Below are 12404 nucleotides of genomic sequence, written 5' to 3' on the forward strand. Positions count from 1 at the left end.
TTCTAGTTTGGTAGATTTGCTTGGGGTCTTCGTTCTTCCTCCGAGTGGTCAAATTTGAGCTCAGTTTTTCATTTTTTGGGTACTTTGTTCTTCTAGAGCTTGTATTTTTCTTTTTTTTTGAATGTTTGTTCGTTGTGTTTGTTGCTGAGGGTTGAAATTTTAGATTTTTTTCCCCCCTGTTGTAGTTTCAGTCTGTGTCTTGGGTTGCCATTTTTGTTTATTTTTGGTTTGAGCATTGTAAGATTACTGGGTTCTTCTCATCTTCTTTGAAGATTGAGTTTTGAGGCATTTCCCACTGCACCATAGCTTGCTTTCTTTTTTCTAAAATTTTGTATACTTCCATTTCCCATTAAAGATGACTGTGGGAGCTGGAATCTCTATAAATGATGGTAATTTGATGGTATTGGGGACCTGTGTTTTGTCAAATGTTCATGGCAATATCACAGTAACACCTGCAACTGGTTCGGGTTTAACAAATGGGGCATTTATAGGAGCGACATCAGATCAGACTGGGAGCCGGCATGTTTTTCCCATTGGAACACTCGAGTGAGTACCCATTAATCTTTTGTTTCTCATTACTTTAAATTTTTGGGTAGTTTATCAGCAAATATTTTCCATTCTAAAGTTTGATTCATTGATGTCCTTAAGATTAGTTTAAATATTGGTAATACTTTGATCTGCCAATTTTATTTTGATGTCTTGTTTGAGTCCGTTGGTGGTTAATTTTGGCCTTTTGATCCTTTCTTTTTGGTTTTGCCTAAACTTTTTTTTTTTTTTCCCTTTCTTTTTGGTTTTTAACTGGAAATGGATGCATAGTTTTGTTTGCATGTATCAATTACCTTTGGAAGAATTGCGAGCAATGAAATAACTTTAATGCAATAGAAGCCTAATATCAATTATATAAACTTCCACTGAACAGGTTGCCGATTTGTTCGATCTTATTAATTTATCAGTTGTTGGTTTTTTCAGTGGTTCTCTGATTATAGTGTCGTATGAGTGTTCATGGTGGAACATATTAATGGTATGTGCTTGATTTAGCGTCTCTTATTGAATTACAGGGGTCTGAGATTTATGTGTACTTTCCGGTTTAAGCTATGGTGGATGACACAAAGGATGGGTTCTTGTGGCAAAGACATTCCCTTTGAAACCCAATTTCTGATTGTTGAGGGGAGGGACGGATCCCATTTTGATGAATTGAATGAATCTGTTATTTATACGGTATTCTTACCAGTTCTAGAAGGATCATTCAGAGCGGTTCTTCAAGGAAATGACAACAATGAATTGGAGATCTGTCTTGAAAGTGGTAAGAACTAAGATGATTGGCTATAGCAAGCATGGTCTCTCTCTCTAACCCAAAGAACTTGATTGTGCAACCGTCGATCATACATTTCTAACTATTTGAAAAGTAATTTGAGATCGAAACAAATGGGCATCTGTTTTCTCTTTAATTTTCCTTCAGAGTGAAACAAATTTTCAAATTTTTTGTTTGCTTTTCTTAAATTTTCAGGAGATCCGGATGTCAAGACGTACGATGGAACCCATTTGGTTTTTGTCGCTGCTGGAACAGACCCATTTGATGTCATCAGAAGTGCAGTGAAGTATGATATGTTTCTCTGCTCTCTCTCTCTCTCTCTCTCTCTCTCTCTCTCTCTCTATAACATACAGGTAATTTCTTATATATATATATATATATCAAGAGAGAACTGTGATCTTCCTGTCTGGCTGAGTTGAGTTGCCATAGTCACTCAAATTAACTTGTATGTTGCCTTTGTAGTATCAATTTGAGAAATATTTCAAGAAAAATGAAGGACATAATGCCTAGCATTGTCAGCAATGCACCTTACTTGTTTTGAGGCTAGTTCTGGATCAAAAAATACATTATATGTTGATCATTTTCTGAAATTTGCGACTAGATTGTCGGATGTTAAATCTTGACATGATCAAGTGTTTCTAATTACTTAACATTTATTTATCAATTTGGGATCCAGAATTGTAATAGGGGGTATGTCCTCTGATCTCTGGTCTTTTACTCTTGGATATTTTTGTTTTGGAAAAAGTTTATATAAGGATGCAACCTTATAATGTAGAACTACGTATGCACCTCAAAAATCCATCGGAAAAGGTAGTTTTAATGTTGAAAAACCCTTTGATTGATCATCTCGACATCGAGATGTATGACCATGAAAAATGAAAAGATTTTAAGTCTTAGAAATAGTGCATTTTACAACATATTATGTACATTGTCCATTTTCAAGATTTTCATATGTTTTTAGATCTACTTGATTTTAACCATTTTTTAAATTTAACATTTTATAATTAGATATAAAAATAGATTTTGAGATAATCCTAAGAACATTTTACATCAAAATTATATACCATGATAAAATTTGAAGGTGCACCTTACCTCTACGGCTACGGATGCATCCGTATGCCAACTGCACCCTTTTGTTTTTGGGTGAATCCCCTGCCCATTTTTCTTTATATATAAAAGATAAGATACATTAAATGCGAAGGGAGATCCGTTTATGAGGAATAATTGCGACATCAGAAAGCAAAAGGAAAGAAATAGAATCTGGTGGTCTTGTTTGCCATCCTGTGGTTCTTTTCCTCAAATAAAAAAAACCTTATGCTTCTCTGTATTTTGTGTTGGTCAATTCAACCTACATCCCTTGCATATCTTTAATGTGCTTCTGTTGTTTTTTCTTTGTTAATATTTGTAGATCTGTTGAGAGTCATTCCCAAACATTTGCTCACCGTGAAAGAAAGAAGGTAATTGCAAGATGTTTCTCCCCATTCTAACCATTGGTGGCTTATTCACCATAAATCCCAAATTCTTATCTTCTATATTTGCCATATATCTGATGTAGATGCCGGATATGCTTAATTGGTTTGGGTGGTGCACGTGGGATGCTTTTTATACTGATGTTACGGCTGATGGAGTCAAACAAGGTTTGGAAAGGTATTGAACTGCTTTGGGTTATTTCTCTTCTTTTGAGGCTAAATATTTATATGGATTTTAGATTACAAAATGATTTTTATACTGAAGTTGATTAGTCTAGTGCAGTTTAGAGAAAGGTGGAATACCCCCCAAGTTTGTAATAATAGATGATGGTTGGCAATCTGTTGGCATGGATCCCATCGGTGTTGCCTCTGAGGCTCAAGATGCAGCAAAGTAAGCATACAGTTAATTATATTTTATATATAAGCTTGTCAATGGCTAGGTCTTCTTCCATTTTGAGATTATAATATGCAATTGTTCCCTTGGACAGCTTTGCAAACAGGCTCACACATATTAAGGAGAATCACAAGTTTCAGAAGAATGGAAAAGAGGGTCACAGAGAGGAGGATCCAGCGTTGGGTCTTTTTCACATAGTCAGTGAAATCAAAGGCAAACACGATGTAAAGTAAGATTACTATCTTCCACCAATTTGATCGTTGTTCATTTTTTTAAATTCATTGTGAGAATTCATTCTTTTCGTATTGATGATCAGCTTTTGGACACAATTTGATTACTATCTGCCACCAATTTGATAGTTGTCCATGTATTATTTCAAAAGTCATCCATTTAAACTTCTGTTGATGTGTATCATTTATATTGGCGAACACCAAGGACCGACTTAGATGCAATAATGAAAACTCTGTTTTGGATAGTTTCTGTCCATGCATTTGGCTTATAACTTGTGTCCAGAAATATTAAAATGGCTAAAGTAAATGAAACATCTTTAACCATTTGTATATAGTGAATAAGTTAATTATGTCATAATTCCATGTATTGCTATCTTGCCATGCATTTGACATATTTCTGATTTTATTACTATCCTAATTGGTTATGTACATTTTCTTGCAATCCATGTAATTACTTTGTTACATCTTTGGTTATCTTGCTAATAATTTCCTTTCTCATTTTTCAGATATGTCTACGTCTGGCATGCATTGACTGGGTATTGGGGTGGGGTAAGGCCTGGTGCTAAAGGAATGGAACACTATGAATCAAAGATGGCATATCCCGTCACTTCTCCTGGGATTCTATCGAATGAAGCTTGTGACGCCTTAAATAGCATTGCACTTAATGGCCTTGGCCTTGTAAACCCGGAGAAAGTTTTCAGCTTCTATGATGAACTCCACTCTTATCTCGCATCAGCTGGAATTGATGGGGTCAAAGTTGATGTCCAAAACATTCTAGAGACCTTAGGAGCTGGCCATGGTGGGCGTGTGACCCTCGCTAGAAAATACCATCAAGCATTGGAAGCTTCAATCTCGAGAAATTTCCCCGATAATGGAATAATTGCTTGCATGAGTCACAATACGGATGGTTTGTACAGGTAATGGAAACTGTGAGTACTTGGGTTCTCTATTTGAGTTTTTGTTAGCTGCCGGTGAGCTTTTGCTCATTCCTTTCACTAACAGTTGGTTTATCTAAACCTCTTTCTCCAAAATTTTTGTTAATGTCTGTTACTTTTTTTGTATTCTTAATTAGTTTGATATCTTGTTTTGATTATAGCTCAAAGAGAACTGCAGTAATAAGAGCATCCGATGATTTTTGGCCTAAAGATCCAGCCACTCACACAATCCACATTGCTTCTGTGGCATATAATACTGTTTTTCTCGGAGAATTTATGCAGCCTGACTGGGATATGTTCCATGTATGTTGCCATACTCGGATCTTTTTGTTCCTTTTTTTTTTTTTGGTGGAAATGTGTTGGGCATCTATCAGTGCATTAAATATTTGCAAGCTGGTTTATTAACTTAGAAATTCAAACACTACATTCGAGGAGTATTATTTGTGTTTGTATATCATGATTTCATTCTTTTTCCTTTGGCTTTGTGCAGAGCCTTCATCCAATGGCTGAATATCATGGAGCAGCACGTGCAGTTGGTGGATGTGCCATTTATGTCAGGTCTCTCTCTCTTTCTTTCTCTCTATGCCTCTGTGTGTTTGCGCATGCATGCGTATCTGTGTATATATATTTTTTCTGTTTAAAAAATTCAGGCATTGAAACCTTGGATATCCAGCTAAATAATTTATTTTGATAGCTTAAAATTCATGGAGACTGAAGCTGTTGGCTAAATTATCACTTTAACTTTACTCAATGCAGTGACAAACCAGGAAACCATGATTTTGATCTGTTGAAGAAGCTTGTACTTCCAGATGGCTCGATATTGAGGGCCAAACTTCCGGGGAGACCCACCAAGGATTGCTTGTTTTCTGATCCTGCAAGAGATGGGAAAAGGTGAGAAACTAAATAACTATTTCCTCTCATTATTCATGACCACAACTTTCTGAATCCACTGTTAACTGGGTTTAAGCTTATTCTTGGTTTTTAATTGTGAATTTTTATGTGGTAAATACTGACTAATTGGTAATTTGTCTTTGTACCATGTAGCTTGTTGAAAATATGGAACCTCAATGATCACACTGGAGTCCTGGGAGTCTTTAATTGTCAAGGAGCTGGATGGTGTAGGATTGGCAAGAAGAATACGATTCATGATAAACAACCAGGGACAATCACGGGAAGTATTAGAGCAAAGGATGTTGACTATTTGCCAAAGATAGCAGAAAATGACTGGAGTGGAAATGCTGTTCTATACTCACATTTAGGAGGTAAGATTTTTGAAATAACTTTTATGTTCATTACGTCACTCCATGAAAGACCAAAATGTTTCTTGGTTCCTAAAGGACCAAATCGCATTCAGCTCAGTTAATTCGTTGGGGTTTTAATGGTCAGTGTATTGCTATTTACTCACTATTACTCAAGTTCAAATCCTATTCAACATACTTCTGTCCCTTAGGCTTTGGTTTAGCAGTAGACATTTCAGTTTTGGGTGAGGGTGATCAAGGTTTGAGCGCTTAAAATTTGTCCAAAAACCCCAAACAGGCAAACCTTGGCTTTTTCGTTTTTGCTTCCCTTTCTTTCTCCTAGGAATCAAGTTAGTTCTGGAATCAAGTTAGTTCTGGACATAATGTGGGAGGTCAAGGGTTTGATCCTCGAAGTTTGTCCCAAAAGGCCCAAGTTAATCACATTAAATGTCAAATGCAACGGGATCCCAATGCTTCCAGGTGGTTAAAAGGTCCAGAGTTTGCTTTCTTGAACACAAGGATTTAAAAAGCTTGTTATTTAATAAAACACAAGGATTTAAAAAGCTTGTTATTTAATAAAACACAAGGATTTAAAAAGCTTGTTATTTAATAAATGAGTTTTGTGAGGGGAAAAAGGAAACAAATAAAAAGATAGAGGGGAATACGACAGATCTGTAAGAGATGAAAGAGTTCATAGTCCACAAATCAGCATTTCATGCGTTTGATATACTCTTCTTGAAACACATTTCAAGTGTTTCTTGCATTTTATATTCTTGACAAAGTATGAAAGAAAAGCGGGCTGTTGGGTAGTTTCCGAGTTTGGGTTCAGTTTCGAACCTTGATATCCTGCTTGTTTACTCGTTTTCCACTATTTTTTGTGCAGGAGAGCTAGTGTATCTTCCCAAAAATGCATCTGTTCCCGTTACCTTGAAGTCCCGAGAGTATGAAGTTTTCACAGTTGCTCCTGTTAAGGATCTCTCCAATGGCGCCTCTTTTGCACCAATTGGCCTGATCAAGATGTTCAATTCTGGTGGGGCTATCAAGGAATTGGCATACGAGTCATCCGAAATCACGACTATCAATATGAAAGTTCGTGGGTGCGGCCTTTTCGGAGCTTTTTCCTCTACAAGACCCAAGAGAATCACAGTGGGCTCTTTGGAATCAGAGTTCACATATGAGGAGAGTTCAGGTCTGCTCAGCCTTGATTTGGGAGTTCCTGAGAAAGAGTCATACATGTGGGAGATCACAGTAGAAGTATAACTGGTTTTGGAGATTGCTTTTTGAGATAATCTGCTTTGTGATTTAGATGAATGATATTCGAGGAAACCAGGAACAAAGAAAAAGACGGAAGTTTTCGGTTTTCTCCACTTCCACTTTTATATTAGGAACCAATGGAAGAAACTAGGAAGAATTCTTCCTCAAATGTTGTTATGAGAGCTTACTTTTATATTTGGAACCATCGGAAGAAACTAGGAAGAATTCTTCCTCAATTGTTATTATGAGAGCTTGTGAAAGAAAATGCGTGATGAGAGTATTTCAAGCATTTACTCATGAATTCTATAAAGATTGTAGGATACATTCCTATCTTTGGAGGAAGAGATAAATAAAATTTAATAAATAAAATTTAAAAAAGAGAGAGAGAGAGAGAGAGGATAATTAATATGAAGACAATTATGAGAGCTTGTGAAAGAGAATGCGTGATGAGAGTATTTCAAGCATTAACTCATGATCTTCACTATCCATACATTGGAGTCATATGCCTATTGTTCAATGTAGGATATAAAAAATCTAACTGTTTGAGCCAAATTGGATAGGGAAGGTGGCGATTCCTAACCGAAAAACCCTATAATTGCTTGAGTCTCCTGTTTTTCCAGTATTACTTCTTCTTCTTTATATTTATTTATTTTTATTTTTATTTTTTAGTTTTATGTTAGCCTTGTGCAGGTACAACGAGCCTGTGCCCCTGCCCAGTAGATTTCAATTTTCGGAACACTGGTTCGATGTAAGCTTGAATGCTTTGGAACTCAACTGATGGCATTTAATTCTGGATATTCTGTGGGGAAATTTTTCTTAACTGGCCTGTGCCCTGAGAGTAGCTTGGCTAAGTCCGAGTGGACTTGGTGCTGTAATGCACAGGGCCAATAAACCCTAAAAATAAAAATTTCAAAAAAATAAAATAGTAATTGGAATTTAAACAACCAAAGGCAGCATAAAAATCCAAAAAAGCTAAAATAATTTATAAAACTTTGATTTGAAAAGTTTTATCTGGGGACATGTAGAAAAATATAGAAAAAGAGAAAATCTTAGTATGACTATTATTAAAAAATTTTAGAGTCTAAAGCATTTTTCAAAGTTCTAACTTTCTCTAATATCAATAGTCAAAGCTATGTTATTTGTAAAGAAAATAACCACGGATCCTCACCGTATATCACCAAAAGCAAAAAGATATGACTTAATGCCGATCCTTAATGCACGCTTACTACCATTGAAAAACTCACTTACCTACTACCATTGAAAAACTCACTAGTTATCCTCATATTACTCAGCGCCTGTATATTTCTGGTTAACTCATTCATAACCAAAAGCAAAAGGATATGACTTAATGCCGATCCTTAATGCACGCTTACTACCATTGAAAAACTCACTAACCTTTCTAGCAGTTATCCTCATATTACTCAGCATTCTGGTTAACTCATTCATAACCAAAAGCAAAAAGGTACGACTTCATGCCGATCCTTAATGCACGCTTACTGCCATTGAAAAACTCACTTACCTTTAATGCACGCTTACTACCATCGAAAAACTCACTTACCTTTCTAGCAGTTATCCTCATATTACTCAGTGCTCCCTCCCTCCCTCATTATCCTCATATTACTCAGCGCTCCTTAAGCAACCTGGGGGTGTGCCCCTCAAGCAACCTCGGGGTGGGCCCCCTGTGATTGGTTGGCTACTCCCTGCACAGCCATCATTTTGTGTGCCCCTTAAGCAAGCTGGGGGTGGGCCCCCTATGATTGGCTGGCTACTCCCCGTACGGCCATCGTTTTTGGATTCACTCGTATATAAATCAAGTCTTGGCTGGCTACTCCCTGCACAGCCATCATTTTTGAGTTCACTCTTATATAATCAAGTCGGTTAACATAGTTGTTCACTCGTATATAAATCAAGTCGGTTAATATAGTTGGTGTCGGTTAACATAGTTGGTGTCATTATATTCTTAGTATTCCACTAGTATTGAACCAATTGATACGCACATTCATTTACTGGTCCCTCTAAATTACACTAGTCCCTCAAAAGTACATTCATTAATTGGTCCCTCTATATTACACTAGTCCCTCAAAAGTACATTTATTTAAGAAATCCCCCTAAAAAGTTTGACTTTACATTCATAAACATCTTTTTTTTATGTTTTTTTCCCAAGCCGCCCTTATTTTAGACCTTGAAGGTTTGAAATTTCATCTCTTTTAACTCATAAACTTACTTCAGACCTTTGTTTAACTTTACATTTATAACCATTTTTTTTTTCTGTGTTTGACTTTACATTCAACCATCTTTTTTTTCAGTTTTTTTCCCAAGCTGCCCCTATTTCATAAGTTTGATATGTTGATAGTTTGAATAACTCTATATGTCTCCTTTGTTGTTGTATATATATATATATATATATATGAAAGCACTACGCAACGCCTATAGGCGAAAATGAACAATGATTTTGCCTATGCTCATCATCGTCCAAAGTTCATCGCACGTTCATGATTGTCCGGTAATATTTCAATTTTCATTTTTTTTCTATAAATCAAAATGATATGAAATTTGGATAAAAAAAGCAGTTTTTCTTGAGTGGGTAAATCTGATGTGAATTGCTCTAAGAATGCAACATGAAATTAAGTTCTCTTCCACATTCCCACCAGGTATATTGCTTCCACAATATGTTGTCAAACAGCGAAGTATTGCTCATACTTTACATTTCCAATACAGTGGAAATGGTGATCTCAGTCGTCACTATTTGACCATGGAAAGTAGATGTAGATAACATACTATATAGGCTACATGAATTAGAATATACAATCTTTTCGTGAAAATCCACAAACATCTTAGAATTTGTCTATATTATGTTTTCTTTTGTTGACTTGTGTAGTGCGAACAAAAATAATATATATTTGCCATTAAGCCCTTTTTATAATTTATTTTTGCACAATTTCTGCTAAAGTTTGTTGCTATCTATATGGTCAAAATAGCGCGAGAGCGTTTTCAATATACCTAAAAATGTGATTGGTGTTTCTAATATCTATTTAAAAAAGAAACTGTTGGAACCAACCCATAGTTAGCAAGTCATGGAATGACAATACAATCGCCAAAACTTAGAGAATCATGAATGTTTGGGATTTGGCTCAAAGGAACAAAGTGAATAAATCAGATATATAAATGTCACAGTAAAAGATTATGAATTACGTTTATCGTATGGATACATTGAAACCATTAAAATACTTTTATGTCCTTACCTAATATCATAAGTGTCATACTGACAAATTTTATCTAAACTTTCAATAAATACAACAACAATGCTTACTTTGTTCTCACGACAAAGAACATATGATAGTTTTATTGGGAGCATACAATATAGGGTGAGGTTTCTATAAGGTTGCAACCTTAAACAATCCAATTAAGGGGCACCTTAAAATTTTATCATAAGATATAATTTTGTTGTAAAAAATTATTAGTATGATCTTAATATCTATTTTCATACCCAATTAGAAAATTTTAAATTCCAAAAATGGTTAAAATCAAGTAGATCTATAAATATATGAAAATATTGAAAATGGACGGGCTAGATAATGTGTTGCCAGATGTACTATTTTCAAGATTCAAAAACTTTTTTTTTTTCATATTCATAGATATTGATGTCAAGATGATTGATTAGAGGGCTTTTTCAACATTAAAACAACATTTCCGATAGACTTTTGAGATGCATATGTAATTCTACATTTTAAGGTTGCAACCTTATATAAACTTTTCCCTACAATATAACATCACAACGACAACACTAAACACAAGAACTACATCAGCCAACAATAAGAATGGAAACCAAGGTATGGGAATATCGTTGTAAGAAAAAAAAAAGATCTTTAGTAAAGGAATGCAGTTAACTAAAACACAAAAACCGAAATATGTACCGTAGTGATCCATCCAAATTGTTATGTTGTACACACTACAGAACTTAAAAAAAATATAAAAGGTGAAATTAATCAAACTTTAGTATGCAAAAAGAAAACAAAAAAGTGCTTAAGCAAATCTAAATATTCGAAGTGCACCCTGAATTCTTAGTTACCTAAATCTTTAGTTGTATCTGAATCTCTCTTTTGCTCTTTATTATGATGCTTCTTAGTTACCTAAATCTTTAGTTGTATCTGAATCTCTCTTTTGCTCTTTATTACGATGCTTTATGTTTAGAGGGAAAAAAGATTACTTATTGGGTTACTTTTCCTCTATTTCTATCTAGTTTTTTGAGATATATGGTTGCTCTGATGGATTATTTTTTTTGAAGAGTATATTGCTATTTTTTTGGAGAATATATTGCACTTTTTTTTAAGGGAACATATTGGTGAAAATTCTTGATGCAATTTTTTGTTAAATCAAGATTCTTTTTTAAGGGAACATATTGGTGAAAATTTTTGATTGGAATTTTTGTTAAATCAAGATTCTTAATGTACTTCTACTTCTATTGTGCTTATCTCTAAACTAAAATTCAAATATATTAAATCATTGAAGAGATAAAATTGCAGGGAAGAAACTTTTTTGGAAATTTTTTTGGAAAAATAGATAAAATATTGATTTTTATCGGTTCCATTAAAAAAATGGGATTTTTTGAAAAATCATGTGTTAAACGGACACTTGCTGATGCAAATAAAAATCGGGGATTTTTTTATTTTTTATTTTATACTTTTTTTTTTAATTTTAGAAAATATGTTATTTGAGATTGTAGTTTTCCTTAGGGTTATTATTGCTTTCTTTAGTCTATGGGAGTTGGTTATGTTAGAGTTTTAGGAGGATATAGTTTCTAGTTTTGTGGGGGTTGAATTGTTAGCTCTTAATGGGTTGATAAGCATTATAAAAGAAAAAAAAAAAGAGATACGGACGAAGGTGGTGCATGAGGATAAAGAGAAACCAAGTTGGTTATTTCCTAAATATAAGGAGATATTATTTGGTAAAGATTTTAGGGAGATTTACTTAAGAAGATGGGAGAGAAAATAGTAGCAAAGAGAGAGTGAGATAAAAGTTATTTTTGTTTGTAGGTGTTTATTTATTTATTTATTTATTCTTGTAAATGTATTTAAAGAGAAGATGCCTTTTTATTTTTTTTGTAAAAAGAGATAGTTGGATTTGAGTAAAAAATTTGGGTCTTCTGAAAAGATCTTTTGGATAGACTCCCTTGCAGACCTAGAGAGAGGGTATATTCTCTCACCTTTTATCATTATTTTTATTTTCTGGTTTATTTTTTTTTCTCCCCGAAAACCGGTACCCGCTCTCTCTCTTTGTAGGTCCAAGTGAGTTGAAAATAGTAAGAAAAGACATGAGAACTTATGGCGTCACTCTCTCTTTGTAAGCCCAAGTGGGCATAGATAAAAATAGTGAGAACAGATATGGGAACTTATGGCGTCACTAAGGGTATGGTCACTCTCTCTTTGTAGGCCCAAGTGAGCATAGTTGAAAATAGTAAAAAAAGACATGGCATCACTCTCTCTCTTTGTAGGCCCAAGTAGGCATAGTTGAAAATAGTGAGAAAAGACATGGGAACTTATGGCGTCTCTTAAGGTATGGTCACTCTCTCTTT

General features: G+C 34.6%; 1 protein-coding gene across 1 annotated transcript; it reads left to right on the plus strand.

Annotated features, from left to right (window-relative positions):
- Positions 1-295: 295 nt before the first annotated feature.
- LOC18447473 (seed imbibition 1) lies at positions 296-7164 on the plus strand. Its single transcript, XM_006857570.4, has 13 exons — positions 296-546; positions 1059-1303; positions 1508-1598; positions 2721-2769; positions 2868-2959; positions 3065-3172; positions 3270-3404; positions 3912-4322; positions 4502-4643; positions 4831-4898; positions 5097-5231; positions 5385-5602; positions 6462-7164. The coding sequence occupies exons 1-13, from the start codon at positions 356-358 to the stop codon at positions 6836-6838; spliced, it is 2262 nt and encodes a 753-aa protein (XP_006857632.1). The 5' UTR covers positions 296-355; the 3' UTR covers positions 6839-7164.
- The last annotated feature ends 5240 nt before the right edge of the window (positions 7165-12404 follow it).

This window comes from Amborella trichopoda, chromosome 10, assembly GCF_054954075.1.
Source record: "Amborella trichopoda isolate Santa Cruz 75 chromosome 10, AtrichopodaSantaCruz75HAP2 v2.0, whole genome shotgun sequence".
Classification (NCBI taxonomy): Eukaryota; Viridiplantae; Streptophyta; class Magnoliopsida; order Amborellales; family Amborellaceae; genus Amborella; species Amborella trichopoda.